The 12821-nt window shown below is 49.0% G+C and overlaps 1 protein-coding gene across 3 annotated transcripts in view; it reads right to left on the minus strand.

The window, feature by feature from the left end:
• Positions 1 to 9483: 9483 nt before the first annotated feature.
• LOC139263512 (G patch domain-containing protein 2-like) overlaps positions 9484 to 12821 on the minus strand; it is a 38882-nt gene continuing 35544 nt past the window's right edge. For 2 of the 3 annotated variants that reach the window (XM_070879703.1, XM_070879702.1), the window contains one exon: positions 9484 to 10347. In XM_070879703.1, the coding sequence (XP_070735804.1) occupies positions 10166 to 10347 (182 nt within the window). In that variant the 3' untranslated portion in view covers positions 9484 to 10165. The remainder of the gene's footprint in view (positions 10348 to 12821) is intronic. The other variant, XM_070879704.1, reaches the window with a different exon arrangement.

Raw genomic sequence — 12821 nt, forward strand, 5'->3', positions numbered from 1 at the left:
ACTGACTCCCCTCCCCCCCCCACTCACTGACTCCCCTCCCCCCCCCACTCACCGACTCCCCTCCCTCCCCACTCACTGACTCCCCCTCCCCCCCACTCACTGACTCCCCTCCCCCCCCCACTCACCGACTCCCCTCCCCCCCCCCACTCACTGACTGACTCCCCTCCCCCCCCCACTCACTGACTCCCCCTCCCCCCCACTCACTGACTCCCCTCCCCCCCCCACTCACCGACTCCCCTCCCTCCCCACTCACTGACTCCCCTCCCTCCCCACTCACTGACTCCCCTCCCCCCCCCACTCACCGACTCCCCTCCCTCCCCACTCACTGACTCCCCTCCCCCCCCACTCACCGACTCCCCTCCCCCCCCCACTCACCGACTCCCCTCCCTCCCCACTCACTGACTCCCCTCCCCCCCCACTCACCGACTCCCCTCCCCCCCCCTCACCGACTCCCCTCCCCCCCCCACTCACTGACTCCCCTCCCCCCCCCACTCACTGACTGACTCCCCTCCCTCCCCACTCACTGACTCCCCTCCCCCCCCACTCACCGACTCCCCTCCCCCCCCCACTCACTGACTCCCCTCCCCCCCCACTCACTGACTGACTCCCCTCCCTCCCCACTCACTGACTCCCCTCCCCCCCCCACTCACTGACTCCCCTCCCCTCCCCACTCACTGACTCCCCTCCCCTCCCCACTCACTGACTCCCCCTCCCCCCACTCACCGACTCCCCTCCCCCCCACTCACCGACTCCCCTCCCCCCCACTCACCGACTCCCCTCCCCTCCCCACTCACTGACTCACCCTCCCCCCACTCACCGACTCCCCCTCCCCCCACTCACCGACTCCCCTCCCCCCCACTCACCGACTCCCCTCCCCCCCACTCACCGACTCCCCTCCCCCCCACTCACCGACTCCCCTCCCCCCCACTCACTGACTCCCCTCCCCCCCCACTCACCATCACCCCCCCCTCACCTCCTCCCCCCCCCTCCCACCCCACTCACTGACTCCCCTCCCCTCCCCCCCACTCACCGACTCCCCTCCCCCCCTCACTGACTCCCCTTCCACTCACTGACTCCCCTTCTCCCCCCTCCCCCCCCACTCACTGACTCCCCTCCCCCCCACTCACTGACTCCCCTCCCCCCCACTCACCGACTCCCCTTCCCCCCCACTCACTGACTCCCCTCCCCCCCACTCACTGACTCCCCTCCCCCCCCACTCACTGACTCCCCTCCCCCCCACTCACTGACTCCCCTCCCCCCCACTCACCGACTCCCCTTCCCCCCCACTCACCGACTCCCCTTCCCCCCCACTCACTGACTCCCCTCCCCCCCACTCACTGACTCCCCTCCCCTCCCCCCCCACTCACCATCACCCCCCCACTCACCGACTCCCCTTCCCCCCCACTCACTGACTCCCCTCCCCCCCACTCACTGACTCCCCTTCCACCCCCCCCACTCACTGACTCCCCTCCCCCCCCCACTCACCGACTCCCCTTCCCCCCCACTCACCGACTCCCCTTCCCCCCCACTCACTGACTCCCCTCCCCCCCCACTCACTGACTCCCCTCCCCCCCCCACTCACCGACTCCCCCCCCCCACTCACTGACTCCCCTCCCCCCCCACTCACTGACTCCCCTCCCCCCCACTCACTGACTCCCCTCCCCCGCCACTCACTGACTCCCCTCCCCCCCCCTCACTGACTCCCCTTCCACCCCCCCCACTCACTGACTCCCCTCCCCCCCCACTCACTGACTCCCCTCCCCCCCCCACTCACCGACTCCCCCCCCCCACTCACTGACTCCCCTCCCCCCCCCACTCACTGACTCCCCTCCCCCCCACTCACTGACTCCCCTCCCCCGCCACTCACTGACTCCCCTCCCCCCCCCCTCACCGACTCCCCTTCCCCCCCACTCACCGACTCCCCTCCCCCTCACTCACTGACTCCCCTCCCCTCCCCCCCACTCACCATCACCCCCCCACTCACTGACTCCCCTTCCCCCCCACTCACTGACTCCCCTCCCCTCCCCCCACTCAACGACTCCCCGCCCCCCCACTCAACGACTCCCCTCCCCCCCCACTCACCGACTCCCCTCCCCCCCACTCACTGACTCCCCTCCCCCCCCACTCACTGACTCCCCTCCCCCCCCCACTCACTGACTCCCCTCCCCCCCCCACTCACTGACTCCCCTCCCGCCCCCACTCACTGACTCCCCTCCCCCCCCCACTCACTGACTCCCCTCCCCCCCCCACTCACTGACTCCCCTCCCCCCCCCACTCACTGACTCCCCTCCCCCCCCCACTCACTGACTCACCTCCCCCCCCCACTCACTGACTCCCCTCCCCCCCCACTCACTGACTCCCCTCCCCCCCCACTCACTGACTCTCCTCCCCCCCACTCACTGACTCCCCTCCCCCTCACTCACTGACTCCCCTCTCCCCCCACTCACTGACTCCCCTCCCCCCCCACTCACTGACTCCCCTCCTTCCCCACTCACTGACTCCCCTCCCCCCCACTCACTGACTCCCCTCCCCCCCCACTCACTGACTCCCCTCCCCCCCCACTCACTGACTCCCCTCCCCCCCCACTCACTGACTCCCCTCCCCCACACTCACTGAGTCCCCTCCCCCCCCACTCACTGACTCCCCTCCCCCCCCACTCACTGACTCCCCTCCCCCCCCACTCACTGACTCCCCTCCCCCCACTCACTGACTCCCCTCCCCCCCCACTCACTGACTCCCCTCCCCCCCCACTCACTGACTCCTCTCCACCCCCCCACTCACTGACTCCTCTCCACCCCCCCACTCACTCACTCCCCCCCCCCACTCACTGACTTCCCTCTCCCCCACTCACTGACTTCCCTCTCCCCCACTCACTGACTTCCCTCCCCCCCCACTCTGACTCCCCTCCCCCCCCACTCACTGACTCCCCTCCCCCCCCACTCACTGACTCCCCTCCCCCCCCACTCACTGACTCCCCTCCCCCCCCCACTCACTGACTCCCCTCCCCCCCCACCCCCCACTCACTGACTCCCCTCCCCCCCCACCCCCCACTCACTGACTCCCCTCCCCCCCCACTCACTGACTCCCCTCCCCCCCCACTCAGACTTCCCTCCCCCCCCACTCACTGACTCCCCTCCCCCCCACTCACTGATTCCCCTCCCCCCCCACTCACTGGCTCCCCTCCCCCCCCACTCACTTGCTCCCCTCCCCCCCCCACTCACTGACTCCCCTCCCCCCCCACTCACTGACCCCTCCCTCTCCCTCCCCCTCCCCTTAATGATCAATAGCTCACGACCCGGTTTGGAGGAAAGCCCGAGCTTGTCCAGTAAAAACTTTAATGAAAGCAATAACAGACAATTCAATGGCTACATTTGATCAGATACTTGCGAAATATCTAAATATTTGAATTTAAAATTGTTTAAAAACCTTATTTGGGACGTTAGAAATTTCACATACTGAGGAGAAAATGGTGGACAAATGTGCATCAGAACACAGAGTAATTTGGAAGGAACAGACAGTATAGCATGAGGTGTGACAGCAAGCCGTGACAGCAATGGACATAATAATACAAGTTCTTATTAGATTGGAAATTACTGACATCACACAGAAACATAACGGGCAGCAAATCCGCAGAAATATTCACAACGCACTTTCAATGGAGAGAGCAGCTACACCACAAGTTTAATATATTGACGACAAGACATGACATACAACCATAGAACTTCACGGCACACAACGAGGGCATTTGGCCCATCGAGTCCACGCCGGCCAAAAACAAGCTATCCAGTCTAATCCCACTTTCCAGCTCTAGGTCCGTAGCCCTTGGGTCACGGCACTTCAGGTGCACATCCAGGTACTTCTTAAATGTGGTGAGGGTTTCTGCCTTTTCAGGTCCCTCCTCGCCCCCCCCCCCCCCGGTCAGGTTGTTACTGGGTATAACACTCTGTATATATTATATAATAACACACTGTGTGTTACTGGGTATAACACTCCTGTATATATTATATAATAACACACTGTGTGTTACTGGGTATAACACTCCTGTATATTTATATAATAACACACTGTGTGTTACTGGGTATAACACTCGTGTATATATTATATAATAACACACTGTGTTACTGAGTATAACACTCCTGTATATATTATATAATAACACACTGTGTGTTACTGGGTATAACACTCCTGTATATATTATATAATAACACACTGTGATACTGGGTATAACACTCCTGTATATGTTATATAATAACACACCGTGTGTTACTGGGTATAACACTCTGTATATATTATATAATAACACACTGTGTTACTGGGTATAACACTCCTGTATATATTATATAATAACACACTGTGTGTTACTGGGTATAACACTCCTGTATATATTATATAATAACACACTGTGTGTTACTGGGTATAACACTCCTGTATATTTATATAATAACACACTGTGTGTTACTGGGTATAACACTCTGTATATATTATATAATAACACACTGTGTTACTGGGTATAACACTCCTGTATATATTATATAATAACACACTGTGTGTTACTGGGTATAACACTCCTGTATATTTATACAATAACACTGTGTTACTGGGTATAACACTCCTGTATATATTATATAATAACACACTGTGTGTCACTGGGTATAACACTCCTGTATATATTATATAATAACACACTGTGTGTTACTGGGTATAACACTCCTGTATATATTATATAATAACACTGTGTGTTACTGGGTATAACACTCCTGTATATATTATATAATAACACACTGTGTGTTACTGGGTATAACACTCCTGTATATATTATATAATAACACACTGTGTTACTGGGTATAACACTCCTGTATATATTATATAATAACACACCGTATGTTACTGGGTATAACACTCCTGTATATATTATATAATAACACACTGTGTGTTACTGGGTATAACACTCTGTATATATTATATAATAACACACTGTGTGTTACTGGGTATAACACTCTGTATATATTATATAATAACACATTGTGTGTTACTGGGTATAACACTCCCGTATATATTATATAATAACACACTGTGTGTTACTGGGTATAACACTCTGTATATATTATATAATAACACACTGTGTGTTACTGGGTATAACACTCCTGTATATTTATATAATAACACACTGTGTGTTACTGGGTATAACACTCCTGTATATATTATATAATAACACACTGTGTTACTGGGTATAACACTCCTGTATATATTATATAATAACACACTGTGTGTTACTGGGTATAACACTCCTGTATATTTATATAATAACACACTGTGTGTTACTGGGTATAACACTCCTGTATATATTATATAATAACACACTGTGTGTTACTGGGTATAACACTCCTGTATATTTATATAATAACACACTGTGTGTTACTGGGTATAACACTCCTGTATATATTATATAATAACACTGTGTGTTACTGGGTATAACACTCCTGTATATTTATATAATAACACACTGTGTGTTACTGGGTATAACACTCCTGTATATATTATATAATAACACACTGTGTTACTGGGTATAACACTCCTGTATATATTATATAATAACACACTGTGTGTTACTGGGTATAACACTCCTGTATATTTATATAATAACACACTGTGTGTTACTGGGTATAACACTCCTGTATATATTATATAATAACACACTGTGTGTTACTGGGTATAACACTCCTGTATATTTATATAATAACACACTGTGTGTTACTGGGTATAACACTCCTGTATATATTATATAATAACACTGTGTGTTACTGGGTATAACACTCCTGTATATATTATATAATAACACACTGTGTGTCACTGGGGATAACACTCCTGTATATATTATATAATAACACACTGTGTGTTACAGGGTATAACACTCCTGTATATATTATATAATAACACTGTGTGTTACTGGGTATAACACTCCTGTATATATTATATAATAACACACTGTGTGTTACTGGGTATAACACTCCTGTATATTCATATAATAACACACCGTGTGTTACTGGGTATAACACTCCTGTATGTATTATATAATAACACACTGTGTGTTACTGGGTATAACACTCTGTATATATTATATAATAACACACTGTGTGTTACTGGGTATAACACTCTGTATATATTATATAATAACACATTGTGTGTTACTGGGTATAACACTCCCGTATATATTATATAATAACACACTGTGTGTTACTGGGTATAACACTCTGTATATATTATATGATAACACACTGTGTGTTACTGGGTATAACACTCCTGTATATATTATATAATAACACACTGTGTGTTACTGGGTATAACACTCTGTATATATTATATAATAACACACTGTGTGTTACTGGGTATAACACTCCTGTATATATTATATAATATCACCGAGTGTTACTGGGTATAACACTTGTATATATTATATAATAACACTGTGTGTTACTGGGTATAACACTCCTGTATATATTATATAATAACACACTGTGTTACTGGGTATAACAATCCTGTATATATTATATAATAACACTGTGTGTTACTGGGTATAACACTCCTGTATATATTATATAATAACACACTGTGTTACTGGGTATAACACTCCTGTATATATTATATAATAACACACTGTGTGTTACTGGGTATAACAATCCTGTATATATTATATAATAACACACTGTGTTACTGGGTATAACACTCCTGTATATATTATATAATAACACACTGTGTTACTGGGTATAACACTCCTGTATATATTATATAATAACACACTGTGTGTTACTGGGTATAACAATCATGTATATATTATATAATAACACTGTGTGTTACTGGGTATAACACTCCTGTATATATTATATAATAACACACTGTGTTACTGGGTATAACACTCCTGTATATATTATATAATAACACACTGTGTGTTACTGGGTATAACAATCCTGTATATATTATATAATAACACACTGTGTTACTGGGTATAACACTCCTGTATATATTATATAATAACACACTGTGTTACTGGGTATAACACTCCTGTATATATTATATAACAACACACTGTGTGTTACTGGGTATAACACTCCTGTATATATTATATAATATCACCAAGTGTTACTGGGTATAACACTTGTATATATTATATAATAACACTGTGTGTTACTGGGTATAACACTCCTGTATATATTATATAATAACACACTGTGTTACTGGGTATAACAATCCTGTATATATTATATAATAACACTGTGTGTTACTGGGTATAACACTCCTGTATATATTATATAATAACACACTGTGTGTTACTGGGTATAACAATCCTGTATATATTATATAATAACACACTGTGTTACTGGGTATAACACTCCTGTATATATTATATAATAACACACTGTGTTACTGGGTATAACACTCCTGTATATATTATATAATAACACACTGTGTGTTACTGGGTATAACAATCATGTATATATTATATAATAACACTGTGTGTTACTGGGTATAACACTCCTGTATATATTATATAATAACACACTGTGTTACTGGGTATAACACTCCTGTATATATTATATAATAACACACTGTGTGTTACTGGGTATAACAATCCTGTATATATTATATAATAACACACTGTGTTACTGGGTATAACACTCCTGTATATATTATATAATAACACACTGTGTTACTGGGTATAACACTCCTGTATATATTATATAACAACACACTGTGTGTTACTGGGTATAACACTCCTGTATATATTATATAATATCACCAAGTGTTACTGGGTATAACACTTGTATATATTATATAATAACACTGTGTGTTACTGGGTATAACACTCCTGTATATATTATATAATAACACACTGTGTTACTGGGTATAACAATCCTGTATATATTATATAATAACACTGTGTGTTACTGGGTATAACACTCCTGTATATATTATATAATAACACACTGTGTGTTACTGGGTATAACAATCCTGTATATATTATATAATAACACACTGTGTTACTGGGTATAACACTCCTGTATATATTATATAATAACACACTGTGTTACTGGGTATAACACTCCTGTATATATTATATAATAACACACTGTGTGTTACTGGGTATAACAATCATGTATATATTATATAATAACACTGTGTGTTACTGGGTATAACACTCCTGTATATATTATATAATAACACACTGTGTTACTGGGTATAACACTCCTGTATATATTATATAATAACACACTGTGTGTTACTGGGTATAACAATCCTGTATATATTATATAATAACACACTGTGTTACTGGGTATAACACTCCTGTATATATTATATAATAACACACTGTGTTACTGGGTATAACACTCCTGTATATATTATATAATAACACACTGTGTGTTACTGGGTATAACACTCCTGTATATATTATATAATATCACCAAGTGTTACTGGGTATAACACTTGTATATATTATATAATAACACTGTGTGTTACTGGGTATAACACTCCTGTATATATTATATAATAACACACTGTGTTACTGGGTATAACAATCCTGTATATATTATATAATAACACTGTGTGTTACTGGGTATAACACTCCTGTATATATTATATAATAACACACTGTGTTACTGGGTATAACACTCCTGTATATATTATATAATAACACACTGTGTGTTACTGGGTATAACAATCCTGTATATATTATATAATAACACACTGTGTTACTGGGTATAACACTCCTGTATATATTATATAATAACACACTGTGTGTTACTGGGTATAACAATCCTGTATATATTATATAATAACACACTGTGTTACTGGGTATAACACTCCTGTATATATTATATAATAACACACTGTGTGTTACTGGGTATAACACTCCTGTATATATTATATAATATCACCAAGTGTTACTGGGTATAACACTTGTATATATTATATAATAACACTGTGTGTTACTGGGTATAACACTCCTGTATATATTATATAATAACACACTGTGTTACTGGGTATAACACTCCTGTATATATTATATAATAACACACTGTGTGTTACTGGGTATAACAATCCTGTATATATTATATAATAACACACTGTGTTACTGGGTATAACACTCCTGTATATATTATATAATAACACACTGTGTTACTGGGTATAACACTCCTGTATATATTATATAATAACACACTGTGTGTTACTGGGTATAACACTCCTGTATATATTATATAATAACACACTGTGTGTTACTGGGTATAACACTCCTGTATATATTATATAACACACTGTGTTACTGGGTATAACACTCCTGTATATATTATATAATAACACACTGTGTTACTGGGTATAACACTCCTGTATATATTATATAATAACACACTGTGTGTTACTGGGTATAACACTCCTGTATATATTATATAATAACACACTGTGTGTTACTGGGTATAACACTCCTGTATGTATTATATAACACTGTACGTTACTATGGTAACACTCTGGTGGGGAGGGGAGGGAGAGAGGGAGGGGAGGGTGGGAGGGAGGGAAGGATGGGAGGGAGGGTGGGAGGGAGGGAAGGATGGGAGGGAGGGTAGGAGGGAGGGAAGGTTGGGAGGGAGGGGAGCGTGGGAGGGAGGGGAGGGGAGGGTGGGTGGGAGGGATGCGAGGACATTTGATTGGGATTCAATCGGGACTCGAAGCAAATTGCAGCTCTGGCTTCACACAACTCGTCCCATGTGTGATATTCGCAGCCCACAGCGAGAGGCACGGCCCCTGCTGTGCTGACACACACATCGCCCTCTATTCCTGTTGCCTCAATGCTCCGGGGCAGGGTCCAGTCAGCGGCATCAGATTGAAGCAAGATGATGTTCCGGCCCCTGTCCCATGGGTGGATTCCACTCCAGTCTCCCTCGCGCTGTGTCATGCCCCCGATCTCGGGGACACCCAGTGCAGTCAGGGTCTGTGTGTGGGGGGCAGTGCCGAGACACGGGGGTGGAAGGGGGGGGGGGAGGGAGGGGGAGATTAACGTCACGGCCCCGTACCACAGCGGCCCATTTTGTAACGGGAGCCCCGCGAGTCCTCAAAGCCCTTCAGCGCTGCTGCTGGCAGCTCAAGTCAGTCAGTCCCTGTCTCTGGGGCCTCGTCATAACTGTGTGCCCGCTCCAGGGGCGATCGGGGTCAACGCTTCCACCCGCTCCATGGGCCCCGCTTTGTCCGCTGCCGCTCTGGGCACGACCTCCACCCACTCCATGCTCGCTGAGCTCCTGCTGCTCCCAGCATCTTCCGGGTTCGGGCCGACACCGTCGCCGTGGTGACAGGACGCCGCTGCAACGAGAGGTTCAAAGGTTAGCCAATCCGGTTAAAACCCACCCTCACCTCGGCCTGACCCAGGCCCCGCACTGAGGGGGAGGGAGGGGGCAGTGGGCCCTAGGCCGAGAGAAGAAATTCCTCCTCATCTCAGTTTTAAATGGGCGGCCCCTTATTCTGGGACTATGTCCCCTAGTTTTAGTTCCCCTATGAGTGGAAATATCATCCCTCCATCCACCTTGTCGAGTCCCCTCATTATCTTCTATGTTCACCTCTCATTCTTCTGAACTTCAATGAGTAGAGGCCCTTTCTTCATAAGACAACCCCCTCATCTCCGGAATCAACCTAGTGACCCTTCTCTGAACAGCCTCCAATGCAAGTAGCGTATTTACTCGCGTATCATGCGACTTTTGAAGACCTAAATTGTAACCTAAATTTGGGGGGTCGCATGATACGCGAGATACAAAATTTGCGGGTGTGAAGTGTTGGCCAAGATTAGGCTGTTAGGCTGTTAAGCAGACCGTATCCACGCTGAATCTCGGCATGCTCCAACAATCCTCTATGTAAAGACATTTCTCTTGGTTTCCCCTCTCACTCTCCATGATGGTTGTAAATCGAATATCCCTGGTTGATATTAGTTCCTCGATACTCATGACCAAATCATTAGTTTATGTGGAAAACAAGCCAAGTTCCTGCAGCACACCACTAACTACATCCTCTCAATGCAAAAAAAAATCCATTTGACTCCTGCTGAAATTCTTCTCTTAAGGGGGAGAGGGAGTGGCGGAGGACGGAGAGGGAGGACGGAGAGGGAGGACGGAGAGGGAGGACGGAGAGGGAGGACGGAGAGGGAGGACGGAGAGGGAGGACGGAGAGGGAGGACGGAGAGGGAGGACGGAGAGGGAGGACGGAGAGGGAGGACGGAGAGGGAGGACGGAGAGGGAGGACGGAGAGGGAGGACGGAGAGGGAGGACGGAGAGGGAGGACGGAGAGGGAGGACGGAGAGGGAGCACGGAGAGGGAGCACGGAGAGGGAGCACGGAGAGGGAGCACGGAGAGGGAGCACGGAGAGGGAGCACGGAGAGGGAGCACGGAGAGGGAGCACGGAGAGGGAGCACGGAGAGGGAGCACGGAGAGGGAGCACGGAGAGGGAGCACGGAGAGGGAGCACGGAGAGGGAGCACGGAGAGGGAGCACGGAGAGGGAGCACGGAGAGGGAGCACGGAGAGGGAGCACGGAGAGGGAGCACGGAGAGGGAGCACGGAGAGGGAGCACGGAGAGGGAGCACGGAGAGGGAGCACGGAGAGGGAGCACGGAGAGGGAGCACGGAGAGGGAGCACGGAGAGGGAGCACGGAGAGGGAGCACGGAGAGGGAGCACGGAGAGGGAGCACGGAGAGGGAGCACGGAGAGGGAGCACGGAGAGGGAGCACGGAGAGGGAGCACGGAGAGGGAGCACGGAGAGGGAGCACGGAGAGGGAGCACGGAGAGGGAGCACGGAGAGGGAGCACGGAGAGGGAGCACGGAGAGGGAGCACGGAGAGGGAGCACGGAGAGGGAGCACGGAGAGGGAGCACGGAGAGGGAGCACGGAGAGGGAGCACGGAGAGGGAGCACGGAGAGGGAGCACGGAGAGGGAGCACGGAGAGGGAGCACGGAGAGGGAGCACGGAGAGGGAGCACGGAGAGGGAGCACGGAGAGGGAGCACGGAGAGGGAGCACGGAGAGGGAGCACGGAGAGGGAGCACGGAGAGGGAGCACGGAGAGGGAGCACGGAGAGGGAGCACGGAGAGGGAGCACGGAGAGGGAGCACGGAGAGGGAGCACGGAGAGGGAGCACGGAGAGGGAGCACGGAGAGGGAGCACGGAGAGGGAGCACGGAGAGGGAGCACGGAGAGGGAGCACGGAGAGGGAGCACGGAGAGGGAGCACGGAGAGGGAGCACGGAGAGGGAGCACGGAGAGGGAGCACGGAGAGGGAGCACGGAGAGGGAGCACGGAGAGGGAGCACGGAGAGGGAGCACGGAGAGGGAGCACGGAGAGGGAGCACGGAGAGGGAGCACGGAGAGGGAGCACGGAGAGGGAGCACGGAGAGGGAGCACGGAGAGGGAGCACGGAGAGGGAGCACGGAGAGGGAGCACGGAGAGGGAGCACGGAGAGGGAGCACGGAGAGGGAGCACGGAGAGGGAGCACGGAGAGGGAGCACGGTAAAATCATGTTTTGGGGATGAAAATTTAGGGGTCGCATGATACGCGAGATCGCAGGATACGCGAGTATATACGGTATATCCTTCCTTAAATACGGAGACCAAAACTGTACGCAGTACTCCAGGTGTGGCCTCACCAACACCCTGTACAGTTGTAGAAGGACTTCTCTGCTTTTATACTCCATCCCCCTTGCAATAAAGGCCAAGATTCCCTTGGCCTTCCTGATCACTTGCTGTACCTGCATACTAACTCTTTGTGTTTCATGCACAAGGACCCCCAGGTCCCTCTGTACTGC

This window comes from Pristiophorus japonicus, chromosome 4, assembly GCF_044704955.1.
Source record: "Pristiophorus japonicus isolate sPriJap1 chromosome 4, sPriJap1.hap1, whole genome shotgun sequence".
NCBI lineage: Eukaryota > Metazoa > Chordata > Chondrichthyes > Pristiophoridae > Pristiophorus > Pristiophorus japonicus.